Below are 20,667 nucleotides of genomic sequence, written 5' to 3'. Positions count from 1 at the left end.
ATCTATCTATCTACCTTTCTGTCTGTCTATCTGTCTATCTATCTGTCTGTCTGTCTGTCTATCTATCTATCTATCAATCATTTGTCTATCAGTCTATCTATCTATCTATCATTTGTCTATCAGTCTGTCTGTCTATCTATCTAAAGTGTCAAAATACAGACTTCATAAAGAACCAGTTTTTTATTTTCATATTTATAACATATCTTGCAATCTGATTCATATGAAACAGTTACTCAGAAATAGAATGTGTTTTTAATGACAAGGACATGGATTATGCCATAGCCAAAGTTATTATTTAGCACTGTAATGGGAAATTATACAAAACTAGCAAACTATATTTAAAAGCAGGCATCACTGGATATTCACTTGAGTAAATCAAGCACCATCTAAGAGAAACTTGTTAATAAGAAAGAATACATTTTTGCTTTGTTCCCAAATAAAAGTTTGTTCTATTTCATTCCCAGATGCATGATGGTCCGGTATGGTCCTGGGCCTCCCCAAAGTCCCCTTAATTTGAGGAAGAAAAACAAAATAGGAAGAGAAAAAAATTAATTTCAGGCTTGTATTCAGAAGGGTAAGTTATGATCAGTACGCAGGCCCAGATTAAAACAGTGTAGTGCCCTAGGGTTAGCACATTTGAAGCCCCCCCCCCCCCCCCTCAAAAATTCAGGAGCACCTTCTGTTCAATAACAAAAATTAGCCTTCCCATTACAAGGTAACATCTGACTCCTTAAAGTATTTTACAGGGGCATTTTATTTGGTATTTTTTGTAATGCAATTTTTTTTTCTAGTTTTATTAAAAGTATGTCATAAAATTTTGAATATAGAACTTTTGTTTGACTGAACTTATTTAAATAACTGAAATGACACTTTAAACATAAAAATAAAACTGCCAGCAGGTGGCGGCAAGTCACTGATTTTTATCATTGAATCATTCATTTAATTGATTTGTTTGAACGTCTGATTCATTCAGGAACGAAGCAAGTGACTGCATGTCTTTATGAATGGGTAAATGAACAATGAACAAAAGTATTTTGAGCAGTGAGTGGAGTGGATTCCGATTAACATTGCATTCAAGGAATCAACATGTGTCGGCGATACATTACTCAACGCTGCACAAACAAGCAAGTAGAAATCTTTGAAGCTCCCCTCAGCGCAAACACAAATATGCTGATCGGGTATGTATTGATAGTCGCACGCTGTACTTTTTTAGTCGCACTGAAGAGCCCTGGCTATGTGCCGTGATATTTTCTCTTTTTTTTTTATTTACGTTTCGCACAACCGCTAAACTGATGCTGCCTATCCATTGTGAATTGAATATTATAACTTGGCGGGCTCAACTCTGACTGGGGGGAGGGCGCAATTACGCTGTGACCTGACCCAATCGCAGTTCTTTAAATGCGTGCATATATTTTATATTCTCTCTCTATACATTGTATCATTAACTGTTCATTTTCTATGCATCTGCATCTCTTCCAGCAAAATAATATATATATATATACACAAAACATGAAAAATATTTTAAAGGTCTAGTCATTATCTTAATCACTTGGTGCCCCCCTATTGGCTGGTGCCCCAGGGCACTCGCCCAATCCCATCTATTGATAATCCGGCCCTGTCAGTACGTGATCGGCACTCACTTGAGAAGTCCATGCCAATACAAAAGAGGCATGAAATCAGCTTTCATGTGGTACATGACCCTGCTCTCTTTGCTCTGGTCCACAGGGAAGGTCTCCAGCGGCTGCCCGTCATAATCAAACTCTGCCAAGATCACTGTGTTGTAGCTGGTAACCAGTGGGCAGGAGGTGTAGCCATCATACTGCAACATACACAAAACCATTACTATTTAATATTAATAATTATTATTCAATATGTAATATTTTGCAAGATGAAATTTGAAGTATTTTAGTATATCCGCAATGAAATTAATGTATGTATTATTTAAATACATATGAATGCTTTTTGTGTAGTTATTTAAAGTCCACATGAAATCAAAATTGATTTTATTTACTTTACTAGCGCACATTGCTAGTCTTGATGTACACAATTAATCTGTGCAAGTTAATCCTCTGAAAAATATAGTTTGCCTTGGTAATCTTTAATCAAAATCTGAACATTTGCTTCCGCTCTGGAATGGCATTCCTTCTCTGATGACGTTAGTTTGACTTGGGCAGAATATCCTTAAACACACCCCTCCAACCTTTAGGTTGCTATGAATGAAAGACAGAGAGGAGTGCAAAAATAAAACCAAGCCCTCTGTTCAATATTCAGTTTCAGCTGGAAATACATCACTACACTGAAATAAAGTCGGCAGAAACTTCTGGTTCACGCGGACTTTAAGCAAAACAGATATTTTGGAACAGCATGCCACCATGCTACTTGCAATATTTCTGTATTAGGCATGCATAATGTGCATACTTTTAATATTTTCAGCATGTGTAGGACATCCACATATGCCAAATTGTTCAGTATGCAACACGCTGAGTACCCTGTGTGGAATAACTATCCCACAATGCACTGGACCTAATTTTCCCTTTACAGTGTGAGAAATTAACCAGAATTTCAGCCAAATTTGTTTTTGCAGTCTCCATCTTGACTAATTATTAAAATATCACTGGCTTATTTAATTCCAAACACAGAAATTGTTTTGTTAACACTACGCCCCCTGGTGGTGCACACTCTGGCAACACAGGAAATAAGGTTGGAGGAGCAAACAGTGGAAAACCACACTCACTAATGTTTATCTTTAAACATACTTACTGTCTTATCCGGCGTCTGTTTCTTCAGAATTCTGCTTACAGTTCGGTCGAGTACTGCAGACTGCGCAGCTGCAGAAGATTATAATCACAGATGATTCTCCTGGCCATCTCATTTCAATAAAACAAGCACTAACAGCTCTCTCACCATGAAAATCAGCTCAGTGAATGGGGAGGTAACCACTGATTAATGGTGGGAAATGACTGAAGCAAGTTCTAGACCTGTCTGATAAGTAGTAATAATTAGGTAGAAAAGGTTTAATGAGTAGGGACTCATTCTCCCTCTCCCAAAAAACAAACAAAAAAAACCCCCACAAGAATATGGGGTGTAAAGAAATACGTTTTTTTTTTCAGTTATTCAAAGTTATGCAAAAAAGTGCTGCTGGGGTGTAAAAAGTCCATAAATCTGTGTTCTTTGGATGCGGGATTCATTCGTATCATCAAAAAACTCATAAATCCAAGGCACTCGAGTAGTGTGAAAAAATTAAAAAGCTTTTCACATGGCTTTAGAATTTAAAAACAACACATTTGTGCACCGACACATTGCGGCTACCTCGCCTTCATCAGGGTATAAGAGTGTTTTACCTACTGCTGCTGCCGTTTTGGACGTGGGTAGATTGGTGCAGTCTCCAATCCCAAATACATTGGCGTAAGTCTTATGCTCAAGAGTGTTCTTATTTACATCCAGCCAGCCGGCTGCATCTTCCAGCGAGGAGCCTTTCAGCACTGCAGGTGGTCCCATCGGAGGGGTAACGTGGATCATCTCATACTATGACCAACATGAAGGGTACGTGAGACACTCAAACTACTGCTTAACAGAACTCAAGATGTTTTTTGTGTAATTTAACAACGGCTACCTTGAAAACCTCTGTCTCCCCAGGTTTGTCCAGATTCTCAAAAACGGCTTCCTGTTTGTCGGCTCTGACCTCGATGAGGTTGTGCCTGAGGTTTATGTTAAGGTCCCGCTTCTTCACAATGTCCCACAAGGCATCAGCGTATTTCTTGACCCCAAACAGCACTGGTAAGGAGGTGTTATAAATAATGTTGGCTTTGGACCTTTTTCCTGTCTAAAAAAAGAAGAAAAAAAAAAATGTTTAAAAAATATTGTGATTTCTTTGAGTATTATTTAGTTGTAAGTGTACTGTGGCAGTACCATGTTAATATTTTGGTACTGAATGATTACCATATTAATTTACCATGGTATTTACAGGGCACTCCAAGCTACTTTGAGTAATATCATGGCATTACCATGGTACACGAAGAAAAACATGGTTTTACCATGATATATGCCCAATTAACATGCAATTACCCTTGTTCATGTCAACACAACATAGTATTGCTATTATATATGTCCAAAATACATGGCATTACCATGATATATGGCCAAAACATGGTGTTACCTTTATTTCCATCTACAAAATATGGTATTACCTTGGTACATGTCCAAAATATATTGTTTTACAATGATATATGGCCAAAAAAATGGTGTTACCTTTATTTCCATCCACAAAATATGGTATTACCTTGGTACATGTCCAAAATATATTGTTTTACAATGATATATGGCCAAAAAAATGGTATGACTCTTTTTAATGTTCAAAGTACCATGACATATGCCCAAAAACATTATTACCTGTGTTTCTAGTCAAAAACATGGTATTACCTTGATTTCGGTCCACAAAATATAGTTTTACCATGGTACATATATGTACAAAATACATGGTGTTACCATGATATATGGTCAAAAACATGGTATTACCTTGATTTCTGTCCACAAAATATAGTTTTACCACGGTACATGTCCAAAATATATTGTTTTACAATGATATATGCCCCAAAAAACATGGTATTATCTCTGTTTTTGTTCATAAAATATGGTATTACCATGGTCCATAGCACATATCCAAAATACTTGGTGTCACCATGATATATTGCCAAAAAACATGGTATTACCCCTTGTTCCTGTCCACAGTACACAGTATTGTCATGATACATGTCCAAAATACTTGGTGTCACCATGAAATATAGCCAAAAACATGGTTTTATCATGATATTTGTCCAAGAATCATGGTATTACTATCATACATGTCCAAACATATAGTAACAGCATGATATTTTCGTGAGGTGATTATTTATGTACATATTACAGTATATTTTTTACATAAAATCATGATTGTAACCAGTTCTTGGGGATTTCAATGATTATGAATTATACCTTTCTCAGGAAGGCATCAGAGAGATACATGATTTTCTGAGGAGCTCCTCCACATTTGATGGGAGTGTTTGGGTAGGTGAACAAAGCATTGCCTTCCTTAAAGTTCTTCAAGGCATTCCATGTCTTTTCCACTGTTTTCACGGAGTAGTTTGAACCGATTTTGGGATGTTCAAACCCTTCAGGCAGGCCCTTGATCTGTAATCAGCAGAAGGAAATCAATTAGATTGACAATTTTGAGAAGAAAATCTCACCAAAAATCACACGAGAAATTAAGTCAGGATTATTTTTATCTTTGGTTTTATTAATTCAGAGTTATCTTGTTCCACGTTTCATTCTGTGAAAACAGATAACGTTTCATATTTCTTTGCATATACAGTATCATGTCAGGTATGACCATAAAATCCAAACATAGAACAAAGTTTTAAATGTTGTTTAACTTGAACTTTGTTATCAAGTCTGATAGACAAATGTAATTAACATTACATTAAGATTGGAAACTTCCTCTGGACTGATGTGGCAATAACACCACACCCAAAAACTACAGGAGCCAAGAATGCTTCTCTCAATCAAAACATTGTGCATGTGTGGAAAACTAGCAATTTTAGTCTATTAATGACATTCATAACATACCTTTTCATAATGCAGCTCAAGGCCAAGAGCTACAATCAGATAATCATAGGAAATCTGAGAAAAATGAAAAAAGTTAAGAGTTACATAATAAAAACTACTAAAGCTGGGATAAGTTTGATTAAAGTGAGCGTTCCAGATCACGTGGAAATTTATCAATGTTAATATGATATTCCTTCGAGTTTTGCAACATGTTCATGTTACTTTATATCACACTTCGTATCAGCTATGACTATTTAATTGTGACACACCTTCATGGTTCTATATAATGTGCAATATCCCATTACGCCACAAAATTTCCCAGCAATTTCAAAAGACTTCCCTTTTCGAAAGACACCATTCTAAACTAATGCTATGCAGAAAAGCACTGCTCTTTCACATCACATGACACTCTGAGACACATTAATTGCTAACTGTAAACCTTAATACCTTTTTCCCAGAGTCTGTGTGGACGGTGTTGTTCTTAGGATCAAATTCGGCCACTTTGGACTTGACCCACGTCACCCCTGATGGAATCACACTTTCTGTTGATCGTCCAGAAGATGCAACACTTTTGGCCCCCGCACCAACTAACGTCCATATCGGCTGATAGTAATGCACCTGGAGTCAAAATTGCATTAGATGTAATGTTGAAAATTGAGGAAACAGTGCAAAGGTTTTTAAATAATTCAAAAGTTTGGGGTCAGTAAGATTTTTTTAAGTTTCTGAAAACCTTACAGACCCCAAAACATTTGAACAGTTATTGTACATGTCCATTCAGTGAACACTAAACAGGAACTTGTTAAACCTGAATCCCAGTACTATGTGACGCCTCAAGAACAGCCTGGCACAATAGGGGTCTCTTAAAGGGGCAGTTCAGCTTTAAATGCTCTGCTGCAGCATACCTTACTAGGCTCCACGATGGCCACGTTTTGCGCGCCGACCTTTCTTTTCATGCGTGCGGCCATCGTTATGCCACCGCTCCCACCACCGAGCACGAGAACTTTGTAATGGTCCTTAGCGGCCAGCCCAGAGCTGGTGTGAATTTGCGAGTTAATGACAGAGAAGACTCTGCAGTACTGCCTGGACAGCAGCAGCTGTGGGTGTAGCTGGCCTGTCATGGTGTGCGCTTCTGTAAGGAAACCAGTGAAGGGAAATATGTAAACAGGTTATAGACAAAAATTATCTTTGCAACAACCACAGTACATAAAAAAGAATGGATATCAATACATTCATGTTAAAAAATATATTTTAATATGAATACTTTGTACACTTTTTGCCATGGCATAAAAAAAAAAAGGTAATTGCGAATTCAGATTTTTTTTTTCTGGCAATGCAGAGAATAAATTCAGAACTTTTAGCAATACCGAGTTTATATCTCGCAATACTGAGTTTATATCTCGCAATTCTGAGATAAATTCAGAATTGTTAATAAAGTCCACATTGTGAGATATAAACTCAATTGGAAGAAAAAGAGACTGAATTGTGAGATAAAAAGTTCCAATAGTTATGACTGGCAGACCAGACCAGACTTTGACTAAACTGGTTAACCACAGTTAGACAAGTTGGTTAACCAAGGTTGCTGATTTTTCTTTTAGAACATTTTTCATATGGAATTTAAAAAAAAAAACAAGCAGAGGCGAACAAACTTCCCACAACGTATCAATTTGTGGCAACAAATATATACATAAATATGTACCTCTATACCTATAAAATTATAAAAGCCTTGAAACTTTAGAAAAGTTGTGATGACAGGTTCTCAGAAGCCCTTTTTGTGTTGTTCCCAAAATCATCTCAAGGCAAATCTAGTCTACTTGAAATATAGTCAAATTGCAAATGTACTTTAATGTTAAAAAATGTAAAGAATGAAGAAAGAAATCTTACGGCTTACTCACCTTTTTCAGAACTGTCCTCTGTGTTAAGAGAGAGTCCTCACGTCTGTTTGATGAAACACGGAGTTACATTGTCAAAAACATACTTCCTATCATTCCAAGTCACAACAGGTCTGACAGTTAAAGATGAGTCATGATACCTGGCAATTTTGTGTGGATATGGCTCAAAATCGAGCTGCCTACTTAGACAACATTTTGGGCATCATTGTGTCTCACAGTCTACCTAGACAGCATTTGTTTGTCTCAAAACCTGGTGAACAGCCTTTCTGTGTAATCTGAACATCACTGTGTCCAATAATTTAGTGAGCAGCCTATCAAAACTTTAGTTTTTGAGGTCAAATGGCCTTAAATGCTGTCTAGCTAGCTAGTTGTAAAGAAGGACATTGCATTATAAATGATAATACACACCCCTTCTTGATTTATATCCCCAAGAATAACAAAAAAGCATGGAAATGCAGCTGACTACATAATGTTTGACTTCTGCGATGCTGTGTACAGTAGGCTACATGCGTAGTCAAATTGCAAATAGAGCTACACTATATAAATAATTTCCTTATTCACGATATAACAGCAAATCCTTGTTTCTGACACATATGAAATACTGAATTGGAGTGAAATCAGGTCTTACCGGAGTCAAAGCGATGTCGCTAACTCTCTCCAGTGCCAGTGTTACAGAAACCGTAGAGCTTGCGGGTTGTCTTCCTGCTTCTGCTCGCTTTGGCATTTTATTGCTCGACAGGCAGCAACGCCTCGCGCTCATGCAATTTGGGCCTGTCATAAATCTTTATTTAGGCTAATTATGATTTTATAGTCCTCCATGCATGTTTTTAGGATAGTACATACGTACGAACTTTGAACGCACGCACAGCACAAGCAAACATATGAAGTTAATGCCGCCAGAAGGTGTCGCCCTCGTTATTATCAGACAAATAACACTCATTACAGCCCGCTGAACACAAATAAACTAACAGCATTTCAATTAAACATACTGATTAATTCAGTCTCAGATAGATTAAGTTATTCGTTGTTATAATTGTAATAAATCTTACACAAAACCAATTCTACTTTATTTAAATACGCATATTCTAGCATTTAACGATGCCATTAATGTTGCATACAGTACCTAAATGTTATATGCAGACAAAAAATTAACCATGTATTTTTTATTAATTTTTTTTGCATAGTGAATTTATTATTTTTTTATTGCCCGGAATTTTTACTTATAACAACAGTAAACATACACTTGTGTATTAACGTTGATATTACAATATTTTATATATTTATAGGCCTCTTAATTATCGAATAATATAATATTTACAAAAATATTTAATATATTTATAGGCTTATTAATAATTGAATAATATTATATATATATATATATATATATATATATATATATATATATATATATATATATATATATATATAACCAAATATAGCCAATAGTTGCTCAATTGTTTTGTGTTGCAACCTTCCGCAAACCGGCCGTTTGTGCGCGTGTGTGTGTGCGTGCGCGCGCGCGCCGTTGACAGAGCTCGAGCGCGAGTAACGGGACTCAGGAGGCTGATTTTTAGGCACCTGTCTGGTGTTTTGTGTCTTTAATCTCTCATGGACGCGTTACTCCACCCTGTCTCTGTAGCAGAGCCATAGATGAATGGATGGAGCATGTTTTCGGTGAGCGCTGTCTGTTGTTTATAGTTGATCGAGATGTATTGCTAGTGAATGAGCTGCACTGATATGAGCGTTATATATGACTGTCATTCAGTGGGATAGTTTTGCCTTATTATTGCATTCTGTAGCAAATCTTTTATATAAGATGTCCATTTATTGTAATCATCGATCTTATTTTACATCCACTGTATGTGCCACTTATCCATTATTAGGCTGTAAGGTACAACTAAGGTTACAGATGAGATCTTTTACCTTGACTCTGACTAATTTGTCTGTTTAGACATTGAATAATGGTAATAGACAATGTATTCTCAAGGTTTATTATAATTAAAAATGTTATAATATAATCACTATAATTACATGACTAAATATTGCAAATAAATATATAATTAAAATAAATTATATTTAATTTAACATCTAATATGTAATTTAATAGTATTTAGAATATATCTAGTGTAATATGTAACTATATAATAATAATTGTTGTTGTTTTTATTGTTTTAAACATATTTATGTCTATATAACAGTAAATGTGGGTAAATGTTTTGTGTTTTAAAATATATCTTATAGATTAACATATTTTATTTAAATAATAAAGGATCTAGTTTAATTTGTTGGTTGTGCACAACTATGTGATAACAACAACTACAATAATAATAATTATTATTATTATTTAAAATATAATTGTTGTATATGCTTAATTTAAAAAATAATTATTACATTAAAATAATATATAATAAATAAATTATTATTAATTATAATTTTAAAAATATATAATTTTAGTTTCTTTGGCATGTGTTATGTATGGATCCATATTTGGCAAATCTCAATTTAATTCCATTGTATTTTCTCAAATTCTATTCTATACTTTCATTCCCTTGCAGGTTTATTGATAGACAGAGGATATGACTGTAAAATATGAGAGTCTATAGTCACATTTATTTTGGTCTGTAGAGCTCTGCAGTCATGTCAGTATGTCAGATGCCTCTACTGCTTACTGACTTTCAATGTTGATTTCCATTAAAGCAGTGGTCCTGGAGTAGCCAAACACTGCACAGTGCACATTTAGGATTAGTGCTCTTTATTATAGTTCAGCAGCCTTTATTAATGAGTACAGTATCAGTTGTATGAAAAAGAGAAGACATCCAAAGCATGCACTGCTGGGGTCTTCCAAGTCACGTTTATTTTCAGCAAACCTTCCCACACACTAAAACAGAGAAGCTTACAACCCTTTCACAGCTACGTTCAGTATAATGTCCCACCTATAGAAGCCCTTTCTGTATTCGCCACGAATGGTTTTGTCATGTGAAGCCAGCATATGGCAGGACACTGCAGCGGGATCACCTGTGTTTACTGCAGTGTTCCCCGTGGAGCGAGTGTGTTCCCAGAGACCTGACGGGTTTCCTGGCTGCAGCTCCGCTGGGTTCTCATTAGGACGGTGTGGGGGAAGAGACACGGTGTGCATCTTTAAAAGACAATTACACTGTGCTGTGTGACTCTAGCTGATTAGCTGATATGCTTCCCAATACAAGTAAACTGCAAGCCTTTATGAATTGCATTTCGTTGCCTTGTTACATGTGCAATGACAATAAATTGAATCCAATCCAATTATATTATGGCATTATAGGAAATTGTTTTGTCGGGAAATGGGATGTCACTGCTTATCTGCCTCTTTGTATAAAATCACTATCAATATAATCTTCAGATCAGCTAAATGAAATCTAGTCGTTTCTATGAGGAGGGTTACATGGTGTTCAGTGGAAACGTGGTGTTTGACTCACGATTGTTTTCCTGGCATGTTTTTCAGAGAAACCCGTAGGACCCGTCGAAGATGGCCTGATGTTATGGCAATTTGGAAGAAGGACGTTCGCATTGGTTAGTACAGTTGCTGAACAAAAAGGAAATAAACAAATGTCTAAAACCACATAAACGCTAACAGTGAATATATTTAACATTTATTGAACTTTTTTAAGTAATTGTTGAGAAATTGACAAAATTGCCGTGATATATATAAAAAAAATCTCATGTTAATTAAAAACACTCAAAAAGCATTTTTTATGCTGATTAAATCATTTTTTATTTATTTTTATTTTATAAAAAAAAAACCAATTACATTATTATCACAGTAATAAGAATCTAATGAAATCACTATTGAGAATAATGGGAATTACAAAAAAAATTGCAATGCAAAAAAATAAGATACAAAAAAATACAATTATATATTTTTTACACATATTATAAATTATATAATTTTTAAATTATATTTAACAGTTATTGAACTTTTGAAAAATACAAATAATAAACAAAAAATTAAAATGCAATTATATATTTTTATCATTCTAAATTTGCAATATACTGTATATATATATTTTCATTTGGGGTGAAATACGATGCTTTGTCTTGGGCAGTTACTTCTCTTTAACAGTAACCTAAATTGACACCCAGTCACATGATCAAGCATAGACACCACAAACAACCAGATAATTACAGCGTTTTCAGTTCACCAGATCAGATTCTGCTGAACAAAAGACCTGCTCTGTTAGTCTGTACTGAAGTTCTGCATTTAATATGTTTATTGTTAGCTCCAGGATTCGACGATGCCATGTGTTTGAGCTGAGGTCTTCTGCTCTTCTCAGGTCTTGTTGCCTAGAAACCTTGATGACACCCTCCTTGTTGCTGCTGCTCTTGGTTTCACTTGCACATAAACAAATCAAACTGGTTTCCATCCTCAGAAATAGTTAATTAGTGCTTTAAAAAGAAGGTACGGTTTGTATCCTCTTCCTGTGACATCACTCATTGTTCCTTTATACTCTCATCTGCTGGTCCACAGAGATAACGCAGACGCTTTGCTGCTATAGGGATGCTTACGTGAAATGCACTACGTATTTGTGTCTGTGATCATTGGTAGGAAAAGGTAACGGATCCTCCAGTGACGTAAAATTTTGCCTCTTTGACCTTGTATAAACCATAGCTCTTTTCTTGCCCTTGGGCGGCAGAGGCAGTTCAGTATTTTATCTTTTTAAAAACATGATCTGGCCGACTGGATGGAGATCACTTGCATGCTAGTGCTCATAACTGAGGGGACATGAGCGTGAGACCTGCAGGTATTTTTCTTGTGTGTTGAGCTTTGTGTTGAGCCTAGCTGTTGTAATATGCTAATGTTGAAACTGAGAAGTTGGTTGTGTTGTAAGATTGTTGCCTGAATGTTGACTTTTTTTTGTGAGTGTTTTAAGTAGTCAAGTACACAAACAGGAAGAATACACACGCCTCCGTGTATTAGTCACCGAGGTCATTTAAACATTTTGTGGACGCTCTTTGTACTGTAACACACTTGAACTGTAATTTCCATAATTGCTGAAATGTTTGTAAAGGAGCCCTTGAGCAAATTCAAAAGAGGGAAGCCAACTTTAACTGTTACAAATTGATTAGAACCAAAAGTGTTGTGACTTTAGTCCATGTCATGCAAATGTACCTTTTGCGCTAATTCAAAAAAATAAACATTTAACATATGTGCGCATTTAATTTACAGGATCTAAATTTTCCTCCACAAAAATGCTAGAATGAAAAATGTACCTCCCTCTAGTATTGTCTGCATCTGACTAGCATTAGCTAGTAGCAAATCAAGGTGGTTGTGACGTAACCTAAAGAATATTAGCAATTTATAGCCAAATGATACTTCGCTTTTTATGTGTATGCTAGAGTAAGCGTACCGTGTGTGCGGCATAAATTTTGTTATCAGCATAGTAGTACACTTGTAGTGTTCGTGAACAGACAGGTATTTCTTCTCCTAAATGCTCAGTCCACTTGTGCACCTTGAATTTGTTTGCGCTAATTAATTTGTCCACAAGGTGGTAACACTGGCTGTTTTTTTACAGCTGAAAAAAGCGAATGAGGTGGACAACAAACTACTGGAGATGCAACAATAATAGATCGAATAGTTAACGAGCACTTGTGTGAGGGGGTTAACCTGTTAACCCGCATCGGCCCGTGGGCGGGCCGGAAGGGCGTGGTCGGGCGTGGTCGGGCTTTTTATTACCTTTGTTTTAGAACAATATTCAATCAATTATCATTAACTATATATCATTTGAAAGCTAAAACACTCAAGATTAACGATCTGAGCTTGTTTTTGAAATCAATACACCAGAGAGGAAAGGGTTAACAGAAATGCTGAAAGACCGGCCATTTAAAATGAACAAAGCGAACCGCAGTACTCACGTTTGATCGCCAATAGCGCTGGTCAGCTCAGACTATTCCAAGACACACCAGCATACATTTCAAGAGAAGGGTCCACTCTTCAAAATGCATCCACTTTTTAATCCAAAACAACGAAAAAATAGGGGAAAACACGATAGATCCTCCTTTGTTTACATAAGCGATTCGAGTTATAGTTATCGATAGCGTCCATTTTCCAATAAATATCGATTATAATTCGGATTCCAGCTTTGAAACGCCATCTATTTCCAGCAGAATCGTCTCTTCCGAGTAAGAATAGCCCTCCCTCGTCTCTCTCCTTCAATCGCAGGAGCTGTTATAACCCGGGACAGTAAGCGCGTCCGTGAATGGGTCAGCGAGGTGTCAATCCGGACACATCACAATAGGGGTGTTTGAAGCCAGCCAATGCCTCGCCAGCACAGTTTTGATGGATGGAAGTGTTAGCCAACCACAAGGACGTTTACAGTGATTGACAGTTTGAATAGTTTACGTAAGATTGTTTAGAGAATAGCTCGGCGTATTGTCCGTGTGTTTTCGTGCGCTCTCGGGTTACGCATGAAGCGTACACATAATGGCGTCGCAGCGCTACACAGACTGGCTATCAGCGAACAGATGTTGTCCAAAGCTCACATCTGAATCTCTCCATCATGGATCTTCGACTTGAGAAGAGTTTCTGTGGCGTTTGGTGGTGTTTTGGAGGACGTGGGGAGACAAAATGGCTAATTTAGTAACCGAAAACGCACGGAGATCGCTGGGAAGCGTGGATAGCATTAGCACGTAAGTGTCTCCACCCTCCTCTTGAATGTTTGTGTGTTTATCATGTAGTTATTTGCAGCTTTTGTTTCATGTTAGCTGTTTTAGATTCTAAAAATGACAACGGAGAGGGATAATATGAGGGGATTACATGAGTTTTGTTCGTGTGGGTGTGTTTGTTTGTGGGTATGTCCCGAGTATTGTGTGTGTGTGCGCGCGTGTGTGTGTGTGTGTGTGTGTACAAAATGTAAACAGTGTTGCAAGTTTGATTTGTTTTGCTTACACACTTTCTCACTCTTTTTCTCTCACTCTTTCCTGTCTTTTCAGAGGTCTGGTGAATCCAGATGGTCAGAAAAAAACCATTTTAGTGGCTGCTAGAGCGTCTTCCTCCACTGTAAATACTGTAAATAGTTTTTTTTATTATTATTTAGTAATATTAGTAATAGTAATCTATTACTATATTAGTAAAATAGTAATATTCATAATATTCACCATATAAAATAAATAAAAAATACAAATGTTGTAAAAACAATGTATTTTGCATGTTTTGTGTTTTCACTAGTTCAAAAATGATCAAATCTGTTTTGGTTCACTGTTTTCATTATTGGAATTGTTCAGAATAAAGACTGTTTAGTTATGTTCAAATTCTGAAATAGTTTTGTGTTTTTTTGTGGTTTCATTGGTAGAGCAGTTCTGAATTGATATACATATGTAGTATGCAGTGTCTTATGGAGTCTCTAAATAGCATTTTTGAAAGGATTCCTAGACTTTTCTTGAAATAAAATATCCAAATGACTTTTCCAAAGCTTTTCTTGAAATGAAATACCATAAAGATGTACTTTCTGTAAGTCTTTACCTATAAAAAATTTATTATTTCATATTTTATTTCAGGAAATATTTAGGCGTTTTTTTTTTCAAAAATGCCATTTGTAGACTAACCAAATGACTAAATGAGTCAGCACTACAAATGCTGTTCAGAAATAGTTTTTTATTGTGTGTTTTGGTGGGCAGAGCAGTTCTGAATTGATATACATATATGTATTATGTAGTTTTGACTCATTTGGACATTTGTTTACAAAGTGTCTATTTGGGGTCTCCAAATGGCTTTTTTGAAAGGACGCCTAGATTTTTTTTAAATAAAAGCTTACAGAAACTACATTTTTGGGAGTATCATCCTCAAATTTGAGTCAAAACATGGTCAGATGTTCAGCTTTATCTTTATGGTGTTTTCAGGCCTTTGGCATGCAAGTCTCATCCATTTTTCCCTTAGTGAGCTTCATTAAAACATATCGCGAGTCAATTTCATGTATATTTTACCTTGTTTTACTCTATTGCTATACTAATTTTGAGTTATTATGACTCTAGAGTAACAAAGGATCAAGTGTCTAGTTTCAAACAACACCAGATTTTTAAATATAGACCTTAGGGTTCAAGAGCTACAGACATTTTTATTTGGTTATATCGTTTTTTACAAAATGCTCAAAAATAGGGGCGCAGGGTAACAGGTTAATTGATACTCGCAACTCTAGTTTTAACGAAAACAACAAAGACATTTTATCAGTGATAATTCTGGAGAGAAATAGATTACATTTACGTAATGTGTGCTGTATGCAACTCTAGAAAAGAACACGTTGGCATTAAGTGTTTGTAAAAAGTGGAAAAATAGTTTGGGCTTAAGTATTTGCATAAAAAACGAAGAATGCCCTTCTTGGCTTAAGTGTTCAAAAAAACTGAAGCATATTTGAGCTTAAGTGCTCATAAAAACCAAAGGATACTTTGCCCTTTAGTGTTCACGTAAAAAAACAAAGAGTATTCTGTACTTAAGTGTCAGTGTAAAAATCTAATAAATCTTTGGGCTTAAGTGTTCGTAAAAAACGAAGACTGCTCTGGGCTTAAGTATTTGCATACAAAACTATGGATAATTTTAGGCTTAAGTGTTTAATAAACAAAAAATACTCTGGATTTAAATGTCCATGTAAAAACCAAGCAATACTTTGGGCTTGAGTGTTCTTAAAAACTGAAGAATACTATGACCTCAAGTGTTTTTACGTAAAAAAACAAAGAATAATTTTGGGTTTAAGTGTTCATGTAAAAAAACAAAGAATACTTTGTGCTTAAGAGTTTGGGCAAAAAAATGAAGAAAACACTGGGCATACAAAACTAAGAAAACGTTGCGCTTAAGTGTTTGTAAAAACCAAAGAATACTCTGGAATTAAGCGTTCACATTTAAAAAAAACAAAACAAAGAATACTTTGGGCTCAAGTGTTTGCGTAAAAAAAACGAAGAATACTCTTGGCTTAAGTGTTCATAAAAACCAAAGCATATTTTGACCTTAAGTGTTCGCATGAAAAACATAGAATACTTTGGTCTTAAATGTTCATAAAAACTAAAAAAAATACCCTGGACTTAAGTGTTTGTGTAAAAAAAAAACAATACTTTAGCCTTAAGTGTTTATAGAAACCGAAGAATTCTCTGGGCTTAAGTATTTGCATGAAAAAACAAAGAATCATTTTGTGCTTAAGTGTTCCTAAAAATTGAAGAATACTCTTGGATTAGTATTTAGAGTAGTATTAATATTTTTGGCTTTTCACATGTTAAAAAATAATTACGACCTCACATTGTGTCAATCACGTTTGCACACTGCCTCCGCAACTTTCGTCCGAAAAAAATTCGGATCAGGTTCGATTTTCTGCGTTTTTGCATCCATAGCATGCATTTTGATAGGAAAGGATGGGGAATACGAAAAAACGCATGCAAAACTTTCGGAGTGTGCAATGACCTTAAGTGTTTGTAAAAAATGAAGAATACTCTGGGCTTAAGTCAAAACTTTGAGTATTAAACTTCCTGTTTCCAATATAACAGATTTCCAAAGTGAGCATTTTCTGGCATTACTAACATCATCCACGGGTTGGTCTAACAAGCCAAATTATGAGATTGACATGGTTAACTGCATCAATGAGGAGGAAACAGCATTTTATACTTTTGAAACAATGTATTTCTGCTTTATAAACCCAGAACACAATATTCTGATTTGTAGAACGTATAATCAGTGTTGGGGAGTAGTTAACTACAAGTAGCGACGCTACTAACTTAACTACATTTTTCAGTAGCTTGGCAGTAGCTCAGTTGCTTTTTAAACAGTGTAGCTTTTCCAGTAGCTAACTACTTTTTGCAGCAAGTAGCGGTGTAGCGCGAGCAAAAGCTACATTGAGTTTTGTCGAGCCTGCGCGAATCAGCGCGATGCAAGGATATTCTTCTTGTTAGATTACAAACTCATTTTTTGCCATTACCGCCACCTGTTGTTTAATCACGCATCTTGCGGCTAACGGTTCACTGACGTACAGAAGTGGGTTGACACACCCATATTATCCATGATGGAGCAAGACGTGGCGGCAGATTTGGAGGATGTAGAAACAACTAACGTTAATTACCCATGGCCTTATTTGTCCAAGTTCATGTCTATCAAAGAAACGACAAGGAAAGGTTACACTTTTTGTAACAGTCTGAGATATTTGAGTGTTGTGTGTAATAAAACAATACTCTTTGAAATCATAATTGTATTGCATTGTTTTAAACACTAAATATTTTACTTAAAACATTCCTCAGACACTTATTCAGTTATTTATAATATACGTTGTTCAAAAAAATCAAAAGTAGTTTCAATGTAGCTAGCTACTTTTTGATAGTAACTTGTAGTGTAGCTAACTACTTTTCCAAAAGGGTAGCTTGACTGTAGTTTAACTACTTTAACTTACGAGTAGCTTGTAGCTTGTCAAACTACAGTTTCAGAGTAGCTTCCCCAACACTGCGTATAATGTGACGTCAAGAAATTCTCCAAATAGCCAAATAGCTTAATTCAAAAACCTTATTCAGCAAAGAACTGGGTAAGAACTAGGGTTGGGTATCAAGAACCAAATTTCCAAGAACCGGGTATTCGATAAGACATGTGCGTTTCGATTCTGCTTAACGATTCCTGCGTTTGCATTTTAATTTGATTTTAAACTATTTAAGCGCAGGAAGGGAAAGAACTTGCGCAATGTTTACGTGCAGTGCACACATCTGAAGCGCGAGCACAGAGAACAGCAGCTTTGACAGCGGGTTCCCGACCTGTGTCCGTTCTCCAACCGTTCCGTGCATTTCCACTGCAGAAAAGATTGTTCCGGGCCGGAACTGACTTCTCTTTCACATTTATCGACCAGTATGCACAAAATACGTCAGTATATCATCATAAACGCAAACGTTTTTTTGTCTTAAAGTCCCCCTGTAGTCAGAAATGTTATCCCTTAAAACTCATCTTTGATCGTCAAAATTACATATTTAAATGTTTTTTCTTGTGAAAATAATTTTCTCACACCTTAAAATAGCTTGAATGTAACTCTACACCCTTGCCTATGAATATGCAAATCAGCCCTGCCTCCACTCAGTCACACCAGCCAGGGCCTCCTGATCCACAGATAATGACGGATAAAGCAGAAAAAATGTTTTTAGTAGCGGACAATTACAGTGGATACTGTAACAGTCATTAAAGTTACTCACTTGACGATGTTTTGTCCTCAATATGCCTTGAACACTCGAATGCAGCCAAGTTTGTGATTCTTAATTCGCACCCGTGAGCATACACGTGTGAAGTGCAGACGCTGATGCTGTGATTTTCACTACAGGGGGACTTGATCAATTTTTTATGAAAAAAAAAACTATACAGTGTTTTTAAACTTTTGATTTCAATTTCTGCACCTGACATTTGTTCAGTTTGATTTTTTATGCTATTGCTAACTGTTTGTTTGTTCCTATTTTATTACTTACCGTTTACTTGTCTTTAACAATTTAATGTTTGAAATTTATATTAGTCTAGTTGTTTTTTTCTGTGGTATTGTTCGGTAAAACCATAGGCAAAAAACAGAATAAATATGTTTGACATCTAAATGTTTGACTTAATTTTTCTTATGGATTTCTTTTAAATTATATTGTAATCGGAATTAGGAATCAATAAGAATTGGAATAGATAAGAAGAATTGGAATCGATCAAATTCAAATGATACCCAACCCTAGTAAGAGCATGGTTTTGTTTTTTATCTGAACCATGGAAGTACATAGTTTTTGGAGTTTAGGGAAGTGGTATGTGACTTTATACCTTATGCACCATTTGTGTGCTGGGGGCAAATGTGGGAACGGAGTGTAAACTCATCTGGTGCATCTCTGGGTGTGGAAACTGTTCAATTATTAAAGGATTAGTTCACTTTTAAAAAAACTTTTGCTGATAATTTACTCACCCCCATGTCATCCAAGATGTCCATGTCTTTCTTTCTTCAGTCGAAAAGAAATTAAGGTTTTTGATGAAAACATTTCTCCATAAAATGGACTTCATTGGGACCCAAACGGTTCAAGGTCAAAATGACAGTTTCAGTGCAGCTTCAAAGGGTTTAAACGATACCAGACGATGAATAAGGGTGTTATCTAGCGAAACGATCGGTCATTTCAAAAATAAATAAAAAAGTTTTAATAAGTTCACAAGTTTTATAAGCACAAATGCTCGCCTTGCTCTGTTCTGTGATGCGCGTTCGTGACGTCACGTAATACGCAATTACGTGGAAAAGGTCACGGTTGACTTAGGCGGAAGTACCGAGTCAGTGTTTACAAATGTGCGGAAGGAGGACCATATTCACATATTCAAATGTCTTTGTGTCAGTTTATCATTTAAAATGCCCATTTGTGCGTATCCTGGGTGTTTTAATATTAAAAAGCCTACTGAATCGGTACTTCCGCATTTTCTTGAAGTTGTGGTAAAGAGTCTGTGGTTTTCCTGTTAAAACCTGTAATCGGATTCTGAGTAAAACAGAACTAAACAAGATTTTTCCACATTCCCCTGCTATAGTGTGGCATGTTGCTATGCAGTTTCTAGGATGTTTTAGGTGGTTGCTTAATAGTCTACCCTAAGATTCTTATATATTTAGTTCTGTAGATGTGGCTCGGGTCCCTCCTTCAGTGTAATAGGATTGTCCACCAGGCAATTGTTAGTTTGATCATTATTGCTGTCAGAAGCACAACCAGTGTGGGATTTCATCTAGAGTCTCACTCATTTGATAAGTCTTGTGTAGCTCCAGTTCCTCTTCAGCTCTTCTGGCTGTGAGCGTGACATTTAGCAATACTTGAGGAAAGTCTGGAGTGTGATGTGACTGCGGTGCAACACAACTCCAGCTAGCTTGTTCGGGCCGTGAAATAATGTGACCCTCAGCAAAAATATAAACTGGATCCAAGCCCAGATTCCCAAATGTTGTAATGATTAATGTTTCACATCACCATGATGTTACAGTAACACAAAGAACACTGCCCATGTTGAACAGTAGAACATTAGGTCCACCATCTGAGTTCAGAGAGTTCAGCTATTGAATCACAAAAATATGAGGATGAGGATGCAATATGCCATGCTGCAGGTGTTCGAGTTATTGTAAGGAAAAAAATAAGCGACAAATATTTTTCTTAAATTTACTGTAGAAATAATTTTAACGATAACAACCCTACATTCCCCCTGTTGCAAATTCTGGTGCAATTGAAAATGCCAAAA

General features: G+C 36.0%; 2 protein-coding genes across 2 annotated transcripts in view; one reads left to right on the top strand and one right to left on the bottom strand.

The window, feature by feature from the left end:
- Window positions 1–163: 163 nt before the first annotated feature.
- On the bottom strand, window positions 164–8,366 carry sqor (sulfide quinone oxidoreductase). Its single transcript, XM_079412649.1, has 11 exons — window positions 8,098–8,366; window positions 7,473–7,515; window positions 6,483–6,709; window positions 6,028–6,198; window positions 5,602–5,655; window positions 4,972–5,166; window positions 3,614–3,823; window positions 3,342–3,525; window positions 2,761–2,828; window positions 1,641–1,819; window positions 164–507 (listed from the first exon to the last, which is right to left on the bottom strand). Exons 3-11 carry the CDS (start codon window positions 6,696–6,698, stop codon window positions 450–452), a joined length of 1,335 nt encoding a protein of 444 aa, XP_079268775.1. The 5' UTR covers window positions 6,699–6,709; window positions 7,473–7,515; window positions 8,098–8,366; the 3' UTR covers window positions 164–449.
- Window positions 8,367–8,993: 627 nt separating this feature from the next.
- Window positions 8,994–20,667, top strand: part of atp8b4 (ATPase phospholipid transporting 8B4) — a 46,462-nt gene continuing 34,788 nt past the window's right edge. The window contains exons 1-2 of the mRNA XM_079411655.1: window positions 8,994–9,143; window positions 10,948–11,015. Coding sequence (XP_079267781.1) covers window positions 9,124–9,143; window positions 10,948–11,015 — 88 coding nt within the window. The 5' untranslated portion in view covers window positions 8,994–9,123. The remainder of the gene's footprint in view (window positions 9,144–10,947; window positions 11,016–20,667) is intronic.

Source organism: Barbus barbus (assembly GCF_936440315.1).
Source record: "Barbus barbus genome assembly, chromosome: 48".
In the NCBI taxonomy this organism is placed as follows: Eukaryota; Metazoa; Chordata; class Actinopteri; order Cypriniformes; family Cyprinidae; genus Barbus; species Barbus barbus.
The sequence above is the reverse complement of the archived record's forward strand: the minus strand, read 5'-3'. Positions and strand labels throughout refer to the sequence as shown.